At 37.5% G+C, this 15,928-nt stretch overlaps 1 protein-coding gene and 1 long non-coding RNA gene across 3 annotated transcripts; one reads left to right on the top strand and one right to left on the bottom strand.

The window, feature by feature from the left end:
- The first annotated feature begins 5,264 nt into the window (after positions 1–5,264).
- LOC131800247 (replication factor C subunit 1-like) lies at positions 5,265–14,167 on the top strand. 2 transcript variants are annotated; one of them, XM_066166739.1, is made up of 11 exons: positions 5,265–5,568; positions 5,653–5,784; positions 6,939–7,035; positions 7,212–7,245; positions 8,391–8,585; positions 9,207–9,491; positions 11,758–11,937; positions 12,879–13,024; positions 13,608–13,668; positions 13,787–13,945; positions 14,073–14,167. In XM_066166739.1, the coding sequence occupies exons 6-8, from the start codon at positions 9,444–9,446 to the stop codon at positions 12,900–12,902; spliced, it is 252 nt and encodes an 83-aa protein (XP_066022836.1). In that variant the 5' UTR covers positions 5,265–5,568; positions 5,653–5,784; positions 6,939–7,035; positions 7,212–7,245; positions 8,391–8,585; positions 9,207–9,443; the 3' UTR covers positions 12,903–13,024; positions 13,608–13,668; positions 13,787–13,945; positions 14,073–14,167. The 2 variants fall into 2 exon arrangements, 1 of the variants encoding a protein (XP_066022836.1); XR_010717468.1 differs by lacking the exons at positions 5,265–5,568; positions 5,653–5,784; positions 6,939–7,035; ... (1 more) ...; positions 8,391–8,585; positions 9,207–9,491 and adding an exon at positions 10,843–11,182.
- A 479-nt stretch (positions 14,168–14,646) lies between these two features.
- LOC131773087 (uncharacterized) lies at positions 14,647–15,695 on the bottom strand. Its single transcript, XR_010717469.1, has 3 exons — positions 15,644–15,695; positions 15,239–15,414; positions 14,647–14,788 (listed from the first exon to the last, which is right to left on the bottom strand). It is a non-coding gene; the product is annotated as an uncharacterized lncRNA (long non-coding RNA).
- Between the last annotated feature and the right edge of the window lie 233 nt (positions 15,696–15,928).

Here is a 15,928-nt window from a genome sequence, read left to right as displayed (position 1 = left end):
CCATTTCTTTGGATAAAGTTATTAAATAAGACAAAGAACTCGGTTTTTTTTATAACTACTAGATTCATTGGCAGCCGTCCCTTAGGATGTCACGCGACGCGCTTCTGCAGCATGTAAAGCGACATGATGTTTTTTCATATATCTTTGAAGAGGCAAGAAAAAAGAAATTACCTTTCACTTTGGGAGATGATGCTTTATTCCATTTATAGAAAGAGTCCTCATCATGGGTACCCTAGGTCGGTGTGGTTCCTCGAGTGTAGAAAATATTGATGAATTTTTCTTCCACGATTTCAAACTTAACTAAAACAGCTTAACTTACTTAAAACTGAAGAGGGCCGACCGAGGAGAACTTCGGCTAATTGTTAAAATTTTGGCCATTTTTCTGATGCGGTTAACTCAGAATAACACAAAATAACACTTTGTAGGAAAGAAAGATTTCTAAGGTTAATTTTTGCTATAACTAAGGGTTAAAATCTGTCAATTTTACGCCTAACAGCTAGTTTTTTGACCGATTTACGGCTAACGGTTAACCCTATGGGGACCCTCGACTGGGTAACATGCAAGATGTGAAATGAAAACGGTTTAAGAGAGTGGCATTTTCAACTCGAATTTGGAATTAGACCTTTTAGGGAAAAACAAGCCGTGGAAAAATCTTGGAGGCGAGGATTAAACTGGGAGAGACGGGCATGGGGAGAGCGTTGACGCCACGCATTCCTGTTATGTTCAATCTGAGATGCTTAATGAAGCTCACGCAAAAAAGTAAATATATCTCGCGAGATATTCACCGACATCAAGGCGAGCAGGGATAAATTTCCTCCCCTCTTTAGCACCTTGTACCGGATCTGAAAAGTCAGTAAGCCCTGATATTTTGACTTCACCGCAGATCTGAAAAAACTGCGACAACGTAAATGTTTCAGCAGAACATCTCTACTGACAATAGCATATATTACAATCATATAAAAAAAAAAGATCCATGGGAAGGGGGAAGGATGAGTCGAGGTTCCGTTTATCCCCCCGGGTTGGGAGTGTAAACAGCTACGTGGTTTCATGGGTAGCATCTCCAAACGGATTCTCAAGAATCTTAGAGCTACGATTTCAGAAGGTAAAGATAAGAATCTCCCTGAGAAATTGATAGACTTAGGCTTCTTTCGTCTTCTTAAATTTTCTCCTCGTGCTACATAACTCAACTCCATCTACCCACCCTACAGCGGTTTTTAGTATATACCACACAGGTGAATAGAGCTCTTCACGTGGGCTGATTGGCTAATCCAGAATTAATAGTCGAACCTGTAGTAAGCGGTCGGTTGTAAAATTCCCGAATTTTTTCCTCTTGTGCATTGTGACTTTCACCACTTTTCAGCGGTGGTCTCTATTAAGCGGTTGTGGTCATCCTTCGCTGAGTCCCATCGGCCTATTCGGGTTGTATGGAACGGTCACTTAGGGTGGAATCACTCGAATAAAACGACGAATTTTCTCTGAAGTAAAATTTATTCCATGTTTGTCTACCAAAATCAATGTTAGTAATTAGAGTTCAAATATCCTCAACGCATTGCAGATTATCTTTCTTCTCAGGACTGTTTGTATCTAACAAATATTACATAAGAAAATTACGTAAATCATTTCCTTAGTAATTACCAAGAGGTCTGGCCGTTAGAATTCTTATTGATCGTTCTGTTTTTACGCTGCATCATCGTTTTATTGATGTTATTCGATACATTTTTGAGCCATTTTTTAAAATAAGCTTCACTTGAAAGAGAAATGATAAATTATGGTACAAAATGTTGTTTTCTTGTCTTTTCTTGGTGACCTGTATTAAACGATGATAACACTCGGTGATAACACTCAGTTACGGGTTAAAAACGGTTGCTCGATTGTACCGTCCTCGTGAATTTGTGAAATAATTAAATGGTTAGTTATGAGACAAAAAAGACGAGTTCCTTAGTGTCATTACCCTCTGGAGTGTACGCCGGTATTTTCGCAAGTTCACGCCGAGATTCCCACGGGGCACCTGTCAGGATCTCTCTCGGGATGCCGGTGAGGAGATTTGTACCAGGGAGCCAGCGGGAATTCGACCGGGATCCCCGCGCAGATAAAAACGAGCAAACAAAATTGAATGAAATCCGGTTTCGTCAGTGGTCCCACCAATCCAATATTTCACTTCCTCCTCACTTTCCACTTCCGCTAAGTTTTTTGCGAGAAAGATCAGAGGTCTCCACGACGTTGGAGTTCGCTAATTGTATATGAATACATTCGCAAGTGTGAAAGAAATCGGCCTTCGCCAAAACACTCGTGTGGTTAATGCTCACAGCTGTCTGTCAACTACGTATTCTTTCTTGCCGCTAGTTCTTTGCTCCTCAGTTCCAAACCCACACCATCCTTCCCAAGTCTTTCCGTAATCACGGACCTCAATAATTCACAACATTATTTGGTATCGTGCGCCAATTTTTACTTTTCTTACTTTCATAATAGTTAAAGGAAAAAAACCACGATAACAACAAAAACCAAACAAACGAAAAATAAAAACCAAAAAACTTCCGCTTAAAACGCCTAAGCAAACCGCAATATTTATTTATTATTTTTCTCTTTCTTTTTTCCTTCCTATATACTTGGCTTTAAGCCTAACGTAAACTGCTTGCTCTTTTTGTATGTATTACTTTCCAATACCTGATATATTATCTTTAAAAAAAACCCATCAAATTCAGATGTACCAAAGAGAATTAATCAATATTTAGAATCTATTATCGTTTACAGAGAAATAGACTCACAAAAAAACTCATCTTAAATTGCAAATGTTACCATTTGCCTCTCCATGTTTGCCAGATAAAATAATTCCCATTTCCGAAGCCAGCAATAAAAATCCACAATAGCTCTACTCCATCTACCCATCTCACAGCGGTTTTGAGTATATACCACACAAGTGAATAGTGCTTTTTGCGTGGGCTGTTGGTTTGGTGTTTATCGCCTGCGCGTGTATCAACTCGGGAATCGAATTTCCAACTCTAGCTTCAAAATAAACATTTACACTTATAGCGGTTTTTTAGCATATACTATATTGGTGAATAGAGCTCTTCACGTCGGCTGATTGGCTAATTCGGAATGAATAGTCGAACCTGTATTAAGCGGTTGACTGTTGAATTCGCGAATTTTTTTTCCTGTTAAGCACTGTCACTTTCACCGCTTTTCAGCGGTGGTCTCTATTAAGCGGTTGTGGTCATCCTTGGCTGAGTCCCATCGCCCTGTTCGGGTTGTACGGAACGGTCACTTAGGGCGGAACCACTGGAATAAAACGACGAATTGTCTTTGAAGTAAAATTTATTCCATGTTTGTCTCCTAAAATAAATGTTAGTATTTAGAGTTCAAATGTCCTCAACGCATTGCTGATTATCTTTCTTCTTAGGACCATTGTATCTGGCAAATATTATGCAAGAATATTGCGCAAATCATTTGCTGGGTAATTACCAAGAGGTCTAACTGCTAGAATTGTAATCTATTGTTCTGTTTTTACGCTGCATCATCATTTTGTTGAAGTTATTCGATACATTTTTGAGCGATTTTTTAAAATAAACTTAACATTAAAATGATAAATTATGGTTTAAAAAGTTGTTTTCTTGTCTTTTGTTGTTAACCTGTATTAAATGGTGATAACAATCAGTTACGGGTTTAAAACGGTTTCTCGATTTTACCGTCTTCGTATGAAAGAATGAAATGGTTTGTTAAAAGACAAAAAGACGAGTTCCCTGATGTCATCACCCTCTGAAGTATAGGTCGGTATTTTTGCAAGTTCCCGCCGAGATTCCCACGGGACACTTGTTGGGATCTCTCTCGGGATGCCAATGAGGAGATTTCTACCAGGGTGCCACTGGGATCCTCGCCCTGATAAAAAATAGCGAACAAAACTGAATGAAATCCAGTTTCGCTGGCAGTCCCACCAATCCAATATTTCACTCCCACCTCACTTTCCACTTCCGCTAATTTTTTTCCGAGAAAGATCAGAGGTCTGCACGATGTTGGAGTTCGCTAACTGTACCAAGCTCTTAGACAAGGGAGACTGAAATTGAAGCACACTCAGTTTTCATTGGTTGATTCGAAAATGGCAGATAGTTCAAAGAACAAAACTTTGCAGGAGTAATTACAATGCTGTCGATATCTTCATAAAAGCGCTTCAGAAGAAAATTAAAAAGTTAATACATGATAACGCAGACAAAGGCAGGATCAAGCTGTCTGGCACAGACACCCCAACTTTCAACCCACATTCCCCCCACTTTCAGTCATAAATTCAAGTGTGAAGTGAAAAAGACAACTGCACTCTATTTCCAGAAAATAAAAAAAATTAAAAATTAAAAGAATTCCTCGTACAATTTCAAAAGAAATAACTAAGCAAGGCCTACTCTTATTTAAGACAAGGAACAGAACGAAAAGGAAGATCTGTAATTTTAGAAAGAGAGATTTTCAATTTGCAAAACAAGAATCCGTTAGAGGGTCTATTAGAAACCTCAAAAAAAAAATCATCCACCACCGCAAAACCGCAAAAAAAAAAAACAAACAAACAAACAAAACAGCAACAATAAAAACAAAATTGCGTTAAAAAACCGAAAACCGCATGCAAAACCATCAAAACATATAAATGTTCACATCCCAGTTCTCGAAACCTTAACCGATCCGATACAGTGTTGACAGGTGAAGCACACAGAGGTTTCGCGGCTATTCGAGATCAGTGGAGGCGCATAATGACCGCTTGGATCGAAGAGAAACCGGAATGCAAGTAGGAAAATCCGAAAACCACATCAGAGATCAAATCCGAAGCCTATTAGATAAGTATTTTTGACGAAAACCGAAAACCAAATGCAAAAGAACAGAAAATCCGTTAACCACAATGAACACGCAATCCGAACTGAACCGAAATTCTTTGGCAAAAAAACCGATCTTGAAAAAATATCGAAAATTGTAATGCCCCCCTTAAGGATAAAACAGTCAGTTCAGTCCACAAATCAAACAAATGACGACACAACAACAATCATTATTATCGCTGAAACCTCCACGAAAACTTTTTTATTATTACTAGTTTTGAATCAGAAACATGTTGCAAAACAACTTTAGTCACGCGATATTTTTTCAGTGAAGGGTGTCATGTCACGCAATCGAATTATTCATCGACTACGAACATCGATGCTTGACACCTTGTAAATTGCACAGCTGCAGCCTCACGGAATTTTATGTTGAATTATAGATTTTTATGTTATGGCTAAATGGCACAGTCTTTCCTTTAAACACAGAAGAGGATTGGTATCTTTGCGAACGTAGTGAAGATTCAGCAAAGAATACTACAGAGATGTTCATATTTTTTTTTCTATAGAGTCATTTTATATTACATGAAATTGTTTTTGAATGACAGCTTATAAAATTTCAAATAACTTTCTGCAAATTTCATGTTGTGAGTTTGAATATCTTTCAATAAACAAACGATATACCTCAAGGAGAAGACAGCGCAACGAAACAACCAAATCGGAGAACGAGCGTGCGCGAAGCTAGAGCGCATTCATTCATGAAAATATCGACATCCACAGCAGAGTACGTACCCCTGAGAAGTGTTCTTCGCGGATCTATTTGCCATTGTTGCCGGTGTTTCAGTTATAATTACATATTTTTGTACAGGATATTCGATCGTTCTTCAGCCCTACTGGAAAGACAGCGAAGCAAGACGCTTCGAAAGTAGAAAATAAGCGCGGGAAAGATTCTACAGTGAAGTCTTTATCGAAACAAGATGTAGGAAAGAGTCGAACGAAGGTAAGTAATGGTTTATGTAGCATTTGAGAGAGAAAGATATTTGTGTTATCAGGGAATTCGACTTCAGAGGTGACGGAGTAAAGATCTGCCCATATCACAGCCCCTGTCTGACTGAATCGATCATCATGTACATGTGTATCTATATACACGGGAGCAATTCACATTCCCATCTATCTTCTCGGGGAGGGGGGGGGGACACCTTATTTCGCCAAAATTGGTATTTATTGCCATACATGGTAAAATTTCCTTTGTCATGAATCTTTTATTTAGCACATGGTAAGTAATTTTACAACATGTTTCAACCAAGAGTTTCATTCCACTACATATATCGAACCAGAGGTATCTTTCTGGACTGGAATATGAGAAATGGTGTGGTACTGTGTGTTAACTAACTTTGTAGGTATAATTTTCAATAGTTTGTCGGAGCATGTCAGGGTAGCTGAGCCTTTTTTCTTTTTTACCCTAAACAGGATTGTAAAATGAAGTTTTTGTATTCATCCTTTAACTCCTAAGATCTGTTTGCTAATTCTCCCTCTAGTTGCTTTACATTTCCTTGTACATTTGTTATAGGAATTTGTTCTGAGATCAAGATAAAAACTTTCATAACCCTTTTGTAGGACATGGTATGGATAGTCTAGGGAGAAGTTACATGTTAATTACATCTGGGAGTATAAGGGTTAAACAGCATGATGTGATACACTGCCACCTAAATTTTACTCAAGTTAGAAATATCTTGGACATTAGCATTCCCTACAAATTTGTTTAAACTGAAGCTTCCTAAGTCTGCAGAGCAGTTGCAGTATGCAATACTAATGAGTATTTAATGATTCTGACAAGTACTACATGTAGTTAATCTTTCATTTACTCAGACTGAAGGGAAAATAAAATTGTTGATTAACTTGAAAGGTGATTGATAAAGAAACCTTGAGACTTCACCTAAACAAGACTATTAAATTTTTTTCACAAGCCTGGTGTCTTCTCTTGATTTTTTGAGCTGGTAGAAAAAAGATGTCTTGTAAGAAAATTGTGCTCCAAGGAACAACACCCCCCCTCCCTTCCTTGATCTTATTCAGTTGTTATTGTTAGGTCCAAAGAAGTCAATTTATCTCACATTTGTGCAAATAAAAATATGTAATTGTTAATTTTCTGGGCAGAGTTTATCAAGCAGTGAAGATGATGACATTGCCCAGAAGCAAAAACCAAAAGAAAATCAGAAGAGGAAGAAGAAAGTAAAAAACATTATTGACTCAGGTAATGTTTTGTGAAGAACATGAAGAGATTTTGAGGCTCTACACATACTGTTACACCTCTGTATTTGTCTGAATGGTTTTAATGTAAGTTCAGCAGTTGTACATACTGTAATTATATGTATGACATCACAATTATATCCTGACCTCATTTCTGAATTAGTCTTACATCTCTGTTAGATTCTGATGAAGATCCTCTTCCTCCAAAACTGAGGTATGCAAATTTTTTCTTGAGTTTGGTTCCTTTTTATATGTAGTTGTAGTTAAACTCTTTGACCCTATTTCAAGTGTCAAGGAAATGATCACCAACTATGGAAGCTCTAATTCTCCTTGTCAGCAGTAATGGAGCTTCTTTTTGGTGAAAGATGATTCATAAAAATTTACTGCACATTGTGTTTGCTTTTCCAGTTTCTCCAAAATTTTAACTTTTGGATAGGCACATGTTACACACAGGTGTCAAGGTTAAGGGCACAAGAATAAAGGAAATGATCACCAACTAAGCTCTTGTTTGTTAAATAACTTCTCCCTGTCAGTACCTTAGGAAATGTACATGTATATCAGTCAAACCCAAAGGGGAAAAAAAAGCAACTTGATTTCTTTGGTCCTACTCCAGTTGAAAGGGAATCCAGGAAAACATTTGCTAATAAGAGAAAACAGGTGAATAACTAACTACACTTTTTTCACCCACTATTTTTTTTGTAAAGAAAAATTCAGGCATCCTGCATATTTTAAACAGTATTTCATGCATCATGCATTTAACATGGAAAACTTTAAACCTCACCATACCTTGCCTTTCTATAAAATTCATGCATCACATGTTAATTTTGGGCTTCATCATGCATTCCTTGTAAACCCTCTGCCAATCTGTTATACAGTAGTTATATCAGAATGGACTATGATTCACGCATACCATGCCACCAAATTAATGGGTATAATGACCAATGTTTGAGTCATGCATTATTTAATCATATTCAAGAAACTTTGTGGATGGGGAGAGGAGATGTTAGAGAATAGTTTTGGCAAAAACAACAGCATGGGGTCCCTGAAAGGGATAAGTTCTTTTGCTCTTAAGATATCTAAATCAACTCTCTTCACTGTCTGTCACACTAATGTTATGAAAATATCTTTGAGAATATGTTGTTCAATCAATAAATATCCTCTTGTCTGAGGATTTTCTTTCCTCTGATATTACATTGCTGCCTGACTGTGAATTGGTATTGTTACAAGATATTAGAAAATTGATCACTTTTGAGAGTGCAAATTTTAAGCTCGATCCAGAGCTCAAACCACTTAATAATCATCCCTTAATTCCTTGTAGAGCAAGTCAATAATTTTTTATCCTTTTTTCATTTCCCACAGAGATCTGACAAGTCTGAAGAAAATGAAGATTCCAGAGTGAATAGAAAAGAAGAGTATAAAAATGGGAGAGAAAAAGAGGGAAGAGAAAATGGGAATGTTAACCATCACACAATGGAGCAACCATCAAAGAAAAGAAAGGAAGACTTCTCAGAATCAAAGTCTGAGGTTAAGAAGCCTTCCCCTGAGAAGAAAAAGGTTTGTAAGCCTTTTGATTACCATCTTTTATTGTTGCAAAATTGATCATTACTATCAATGCATTAACCTGCTACCCTGATACTAGAATGGATTGGATCTGATATGATTGCATGTGTATGGTAAGTGTTATCAAGCACTTGAATAAGGTATTTGTAGATGAAACAGTAACATTTTATGACTAAATTTGGTTTTGTATGAGATCCAAAAGCTTACTCAAACTTGTTAACTGGTGGTACATATGCATGTTGTATATACATTAACCTGTCCTACTATGACAGTGGATGGTTTTTACTCAGATGCACATTACTAACAATAATTGCAACAAAACATTACTTACAATACTAACACTTCTCAAAATACTACAATTACTGTACCTAGAATTTATACTGAAAACAGTAACTATAGTCACAAAACTTTCAGTTACATTCTTGGTGACCTTAAATTTGACATTCTGGGAAGATGCTGCCTCTTTGTCTCCACTATTTAAAGCAGCAGTGTCTTTCACCATCAACATTCCTATTTGGGACAACTCTTGCCTAAACTAGACAACTCTCAGTTGTTAGAATGTTTGATATACATGCAACTTTTGTTCACTTCAAATTTTATCCATGGACATTTTAGGAAGTACCAAAGACAACTCCTGCTAGCAAACTGGCTACCAAAGCTGCCACAGTTCCAGAGACTCTAGTAAGAGACTCAAAACCAAGTCCAAAGAAAACTGTTACTCCAAAAAAGGATGAAAAAAGATGTTTGTGAGGAAACTCCAATCAAAGGAACACCAAAGCTGTCAAAATCAGAGGAAGTGGTTGAAGTTCCACCCTCATTGGAAAAGAAAAAAAATCAGGCTACCATAGTTTTATGGCGAGAGATGGTCCTAGGATACTTGGTTCAAAGGAAATCCCTCAGGTAGGTTTTGAAGTCCAAGATCTGATTGTTAATTCTCCCCTCTTGCTGCTAGATGTTTTCCTGTAAATTAATGATGAGAATTTCTTATTAAATCATTATTAAAAGGTTTATTTTCAGGCTTCCTTTCTACCTACAGTATTGTGCAAAAGTAATGCAAACGGAATTCGGCGAATTTCGTTATTTGTTCTAACGATCTTTCGTCGAAAGTTCGAGCGAAAATTCGATCGAAAGTTCGAGGCCTCTTAAGCGACATTTCGTTTGAACAAAGGGCGCTTTTTCGTTGAATTTTCGCCTCAAAGCGAAACTTCGCGGCGGAAAGTGTCTCTTCAATCATTAGTGTTCGAAATTTCGCTTCGAACTGACAATAGACTTTCGCGAGTAATCAAGTTTGTTTACTACTCATGTAAGCAACACGAAATATACATATAAACGTATTTCCAGTCTTTTTCAGTCACTGGGACGGAGACACTTCATATTTGAGGCTAAACACAGTAGACAAAAGGTCAAGATATCGAAAAGCATCACGCCCGATTCTGGGCTCGATTTGTGTTTGACAACGAAAGTAAATCGGAAAAATTGTCCCAAGCGTTACATCAACTTCAGTTTACTGACGTTTAAAGAGGCCTAAACCATCATATCCAATTCAGAGTTCGATCAGTTTACAGCAATGAAAGTAAATCGGGATGAATAGCAATTCCGATCAAGAGACATGTATTTCGTGGAAATAAACTCTCAAATGATTGCAATAGTTTTTAAAATTAACCTAAGTACAACGCTTTTTAAAAGCAAGTGCGGCGATACGCCTGAAGGGAAATCGAACACTCGTCGCTAAAAATCACGTTGTTGAAAGTGTCACCACTTTCTAGGACGCGTTGTGCGAACTCTAATCGCTTGACTTTATTTGCGTCACGGATTAGCTGGCAGTAGGCGGTCCGCTGCAAAGTCCAACCTTGCTGTTTGCGTGCTCTACGAACAGTGGACGCACTCACGCAGATTCCATGTCTCTCCAGCTTCTTCTTTATCGTATTGCTGGTCGTCTCGTCATCCCTGTGCATTTGCTGATCTACGAAAGTTTTTGCTTCCGTATACAGCTTTTGAGGTCTTCCCGATCGAGGTAAATTTGCCACGGAACCGGTAAGTCGTAACTTTTTAATGATGCGCGTAATACTGGAAAAGCTCACTAGCAACCCTTCGTGTTTCAACGCTTTCAGTATTTCAGCTGGGTGGAGGCCTTGCTTGTGAAGGATCTCGATTCTATTTCTAGAATAATTTGAAACTTTTGCCATGATTACTATCAAAAGTAGAGTACATAAATGATCCCAAACGCATCGACACAATTAATATACCAAGTGTTGCCATGGTTGTAAACAATATAGGGCGCGCGGAGACTGGAATCGTAGCAGGAAATTTTATGGGAGTATTACATAGTGTAGTAACCAACCACAAATTCAACCAAATCTTTTTGAGAAGAATGAACAATACAACGAATTTTCGCCCCGAAAATTCGCCACATAGAACGAATTTTCGCTCGAAATTTCGAGTCGCATTTACGCCATCAAGGAATTTGTCGCCGAAAGTTCGAGCAGTTCAAAACAATACATGCCTCGAAAATTCGCGGAAATGTCGTCGAAGTTTCGTTTCGGTCAAGAATTCGTCGAAAAGCCAGGAATTTCGCCGAATTTCGTCGACAGGTGTTTGCATTACTTTTGCACAATACTGTATTCCCTCACATGTAAAATGTATGCTTTGGTTGAGCCTTTTACTCCCAAGATCTCTATAGTAATTCTCCTTACTGTCTGCCATACAATTCTTGTGACATTGGTTGAGAGAATTTGGTCTTAGATCAACTAATAATCCCAAGATTGATATTTGTATTTATGCTCATTTCTTGTCTGCATGATATTGTATCTATATTGTAACTCATGGAAGTTAAAGGTTTAAAAAATTATATTTTATCCTTTTACTCTCAGTTGTTTTACAAATGTTGGATCAATATCAGTATCTAAGAAACTGCACACCTACCCCTCCCTTAATCCAACATTAACTGTTATCAGTTGACTGTTGTTGGGTTAGGGGAGGGGTAGGTGAGCAGATGTTTAGATACTGACATTGATCCTAAATGTTTATGTTGTATCCTCAGAGGTTTTTTACTTTTTCGCTATTTATAACTTTTCAGTTTGGATGGTATTAACAGGTTTTCAAGGGAAGAATTAATTATTTGTCTGCACCTTCTAATCATGCTTGCACTTGATAATTTAATTTTTAGAGAGCGGAAAACTATTTGGATGGACTGACAGTTGTTATTAAGGGAATCTTGGAAAGTATTGAGAGAGTGGAGGCTGCTGATTTGATTCAAAGATGTGGTGAAAAAGTTACCCAATCAGTGAACAAGAAAACAAGTTATGTCGTGGTGGGACGGGATCCTGGAGAGAGCAAACTATCTAAGGTACATTGTAATGCACAGCTCAAAAGAGGAAAAGAAAAAAAAAAGCTCCATAAACACCAACATATAAGCTGCACCTTTTTCCCTAAATTTTTGTAACAAATCAGGGGTACAGCTTACTCTGAAGTCACTAGGGAAACTTGCCACAAATTTGTATTAATTAACACAATTCATTGATGTCAACAATGAAATTTCATAGGAGCCACAGGCTACATGTAGTGTGCAACTGATAACATAATTTGTTCATCCTCATTTCCCTTCTTCCATCTACTTTTATCTTTCTATGGGTTTGTCCATCGTTCCTTGCTGTCATCTTTCTAGCAGTCTGTCTGTCTGTCTAGCAGTCCATCTGTCTGTCTGTCTAAAGGGGGTAAGTTTTTGAATAATAATAAATGGGGAGATTAACAACAAGATAATGTGGTTTTATCAACTGAGTTGATAATTTAGATTGGCCTTCGTAAAATACTTTCTAAAGCTAATGTTTCAAGCATTAGCTCTGAGGAAGGGCTTAAGCTTGAAACATCAGCATTAGAAACTCTTTTTGGTGGCAAATTTACAGTATCACACAGGTTGTCTGTCTGTCTGTCTGCTCTTTTGTGTGTGTACATTCATCCAATTACTGTCTTTCTATCTGTCACTCACTCTGCTCTTTCCCTCTGTCCATTCACCCACACCTCAGTTTTACCCTAAATTTCACCTTTGAGTTCATCTGTTGTTTCATGTATCTGTTCTTCCACCTGTAGACTTGTTTGTGTCACTTAAACTGAGTTACAAGACAGTATAGTTTTTGTTTAATCCTTTACACCCTAACATCAGTATGCATATTCTCCATACTGGTCTTTATGCATTTCCTAATGTGCTGGCAAGGAGAATTTGTTTAACAATCAAGAGGTTGTTCATTTACATAAGATTTTGACAGTAAAGGTCGTTTTGTTTTTGTACAGGAGAACCAAGTGTGTTATGGGTAGACAAATGTCGGCCTCGCGCAGTGAAGCAGATGACTGGTCAGCAGGGTGATAAGAGCAACACGAGAAAGCGGATGAACTGGCTGAGAGACTGGGGAAAAATTGAAAGAACTCAGCCTCTAAATGTGAGTACAAGTGTATTTGATTGTCAAGAAGCTTTTTCCTCACGAGTGATTTAAAAAAACGGACGACCGCGAAGCGGGAGTCCGATTTGTTAATCACGAGTTAATCTACTCTTAATCAAAAGTATAACAAAATTCTCGAACGTGATTGGTTATCACCAGCCCGATTTGAGCACTAATGGGAAAGTGTACGCGTCATGCTTGTAATTGGACAGTGTAATAGGACAGTTAAAGGGACAGTTAACACGTCATACCTTTGTTAGTGGACAGAACGCGTCAGGAGCGCGCGCTGTTAACTGTCCCTTTAACTGTCCTATTACACTGTCCAATTACAAACATGTCGCGTACACTGTCCTATTAGTGCTCAAATCGGGCTGGTGATAACCAATCACGTTCAAGAATTTTGTTTTACTCTAGAGGGACCCGGTTCTCTCAGAGGAAATGGGCTCACCCCGGAGAAAGAAATTTCCCTTGCTGGGCTCAGCCCACTTCAAAATACATTCTTAGCATTCTCGTTGTCAAACATTCCCAGATTTCCTCTCGGTCGTTCTATCACCAAGAGCTATTTCTCCTTTGTTTTATCCAGCGTGTGTTTTATGGACGGTGGCTTATTTACATAACTTCAAGTAGGAGATATTGAAGTGAAGGTTAGTGTTTCATGTTTTGACATCGTTTATTTAACTCAAAAGTTCAAGCTTTACTCTCGTTCAAACTGAAAAAGTTGTGTTTCAAAAACTACTGTACATCCGTTGTTTCGCCCTTTAGGATCTGATGATTGGAGATGAAGCCAGCAAACTAAGATACATGTTAGAAGTGAACTATCCAATGGATAATGGAATTGTTCGAAACTGGGAGGACATGAAACATGTATGGGACTACACGTTTGGAGAAACAAAGCTTAACGTTGATCCAACGAATTGCAAAGTGAGCATTAAATAACTTTTTCGTTATCGTACCCCTACTGCACAATAATTAACTTAAGTTTTATTGCCCCATTAAAACTAAATTGACAATTCTTGTCCAGGTTTTCTCATTTAGTCTTTAAATTTAGGTTCTGCTTACCGAACCGCCTTTGAATCCGACGAAGAACAGAGAAAAAATGATTCAGGTAAGTTCACAACTCTTGGTCTGTAAATAAACATAATTTAGATGTTACTAACTACTCCGAGGGGATATTCCAACTGGTTTAGGGAATATGGGTGCTCCACAGGATCCTGATAATATTACCCTTGTGACAAATAAAAATATTTTTTGATAATAACCTATCAGATCCGAAAGAGTTTAATTCTTGGGTGGTGGTCACTGTAATTGAGGATAGTTGGTTATTTAGCATTGTAATGGTATGTGTATACCCTGAATTACTTGACAGGAACTGTAGACAAAGTTGGAAATGTAGTTCAAAAGGATACCCTATTTATGACTCAAAGCTTAAGCTTGAAAAACCATACCCTGTTCTGCAGATCATTCCCATATTCCGGAAGTCAGTATATGGCACAACCCCCAGCATCTTACAATTTACTCATGAAACTTTATTACATGTGACCTACATGGAGGTGTTAGATTTTGCAGAACTCAAACAATAGTGCAGAAATACTGCAAAAAATTAGTGAAAAGCTTACCACCAAAATGGCTTTTGAATTTAAACATCAACTCGGGATTCCTTGACAAAAAGTCTTGACCTGCAGGGGATCCAAAACCAAACAACTGTCCATCAGGATCTTTTTGTAGTACCGCAGTGCAACAGCCATATCCATCAAGAATGTTTACCTATAAGAGACAGTTCAACAGTTTCAAATGAACAGGCAAATATATTTTCAGCATTATGAAATAATGATGGAGTTAACAAGAAGCTTATTTAAGCTGACAGGAAAGAATTTAACAACTCGATGATTAAGGATTTAATTCTGCGACTACTTTATTCTTTTTTCCTTCTTTCTTCCTCTTCTCCAACTTTCTATACTTCAATCTTTGTTTTTTACCGTATTCATATGGATTTTTTTTCTCTTTGTTCGTTTTTTATGCAAAATTTATATGCTCAATTACTAACAGGATCTATCGATGTGGGGATCTGAAGTTTAACTTTTCACATTTGCCCCGACCCGTGTTGTTGAAGTATTTTGAGAACTGATTGAAATAAGTCAATGGAATCAATGTGGAATATAATATTTTGACACTCGTCAAACGCCGAGGAATTGAAAATAATATAATATGACTCACCAGCTTAATTATTTGATCTCTTATCTTTTTGACGGTCCTTTCAATATCTTCGGGATTCAACTCGCCCGCTATATTCTGCGAACTCTTATATAAAATTTTTTCTTCAGCAGTGAGTTTCGCCCACTCTTTGGCAGCAAACGAATTTCTTTCTACCATAGAAAGGTTTCGACACTGATCTAGAATTTAAATACAAAGTGTGCATGAGCGTTTAGTTTAATTACTCTCTTGTTTAGCTCTAAACTACTTTTCCAATTACTAAAGAACGACAAAAACCCTACTCGATCAAGCATAGCTTGGATTAATTTCACTTTGAAAAGAAACATAAAGTTTAAAACGGGTTTAACTTCTGTGTTGTTTGTTCGTAATATTATGAATGGCGTAGAAGAATATTTCATAAACTTTTACCTTTGTTGAACAGCTCCTTACAAAAGTTATTGTATGACGTGGGAGCTCGTATGTAGGGGATGCTTTTTACGCTTTTTGCTGACGGTGCGGTATCTTGATCACTCGAAGTCGAACTTGCCGCTGCTTTTCTCTTCTTTCGTTCGCTTCCAATCCAATTCTAAATATTCAATCAAAAATAAAGAACTAATAGTAAATCGAATCGGTTTTTATTGAATTCAAAAGTGTATAACTAATTTATTTAATAGTAAAAACGCTTGGAAGATGTCACTACGGTGCGTGACATTC

This window comes from Pocillopora verrucosa, chromosome 5 (genome assembly GCF_036669915.1).
Source record: "Pocillopora verrucosa isolate sample1 chromosome 5, ASM3666991v2, whole genome shotgun sequence".
NCBI classification, from domain to species: Eukaryota; Metazoa; Cnidaria; class Anthozoa; order Scleractinia; family Pocilloporidae; genus Pocillopora; species Pocillopora verrucosa.
This window is presented reverse-complemented; position numbering and strand designations above follow the sequence as displayed.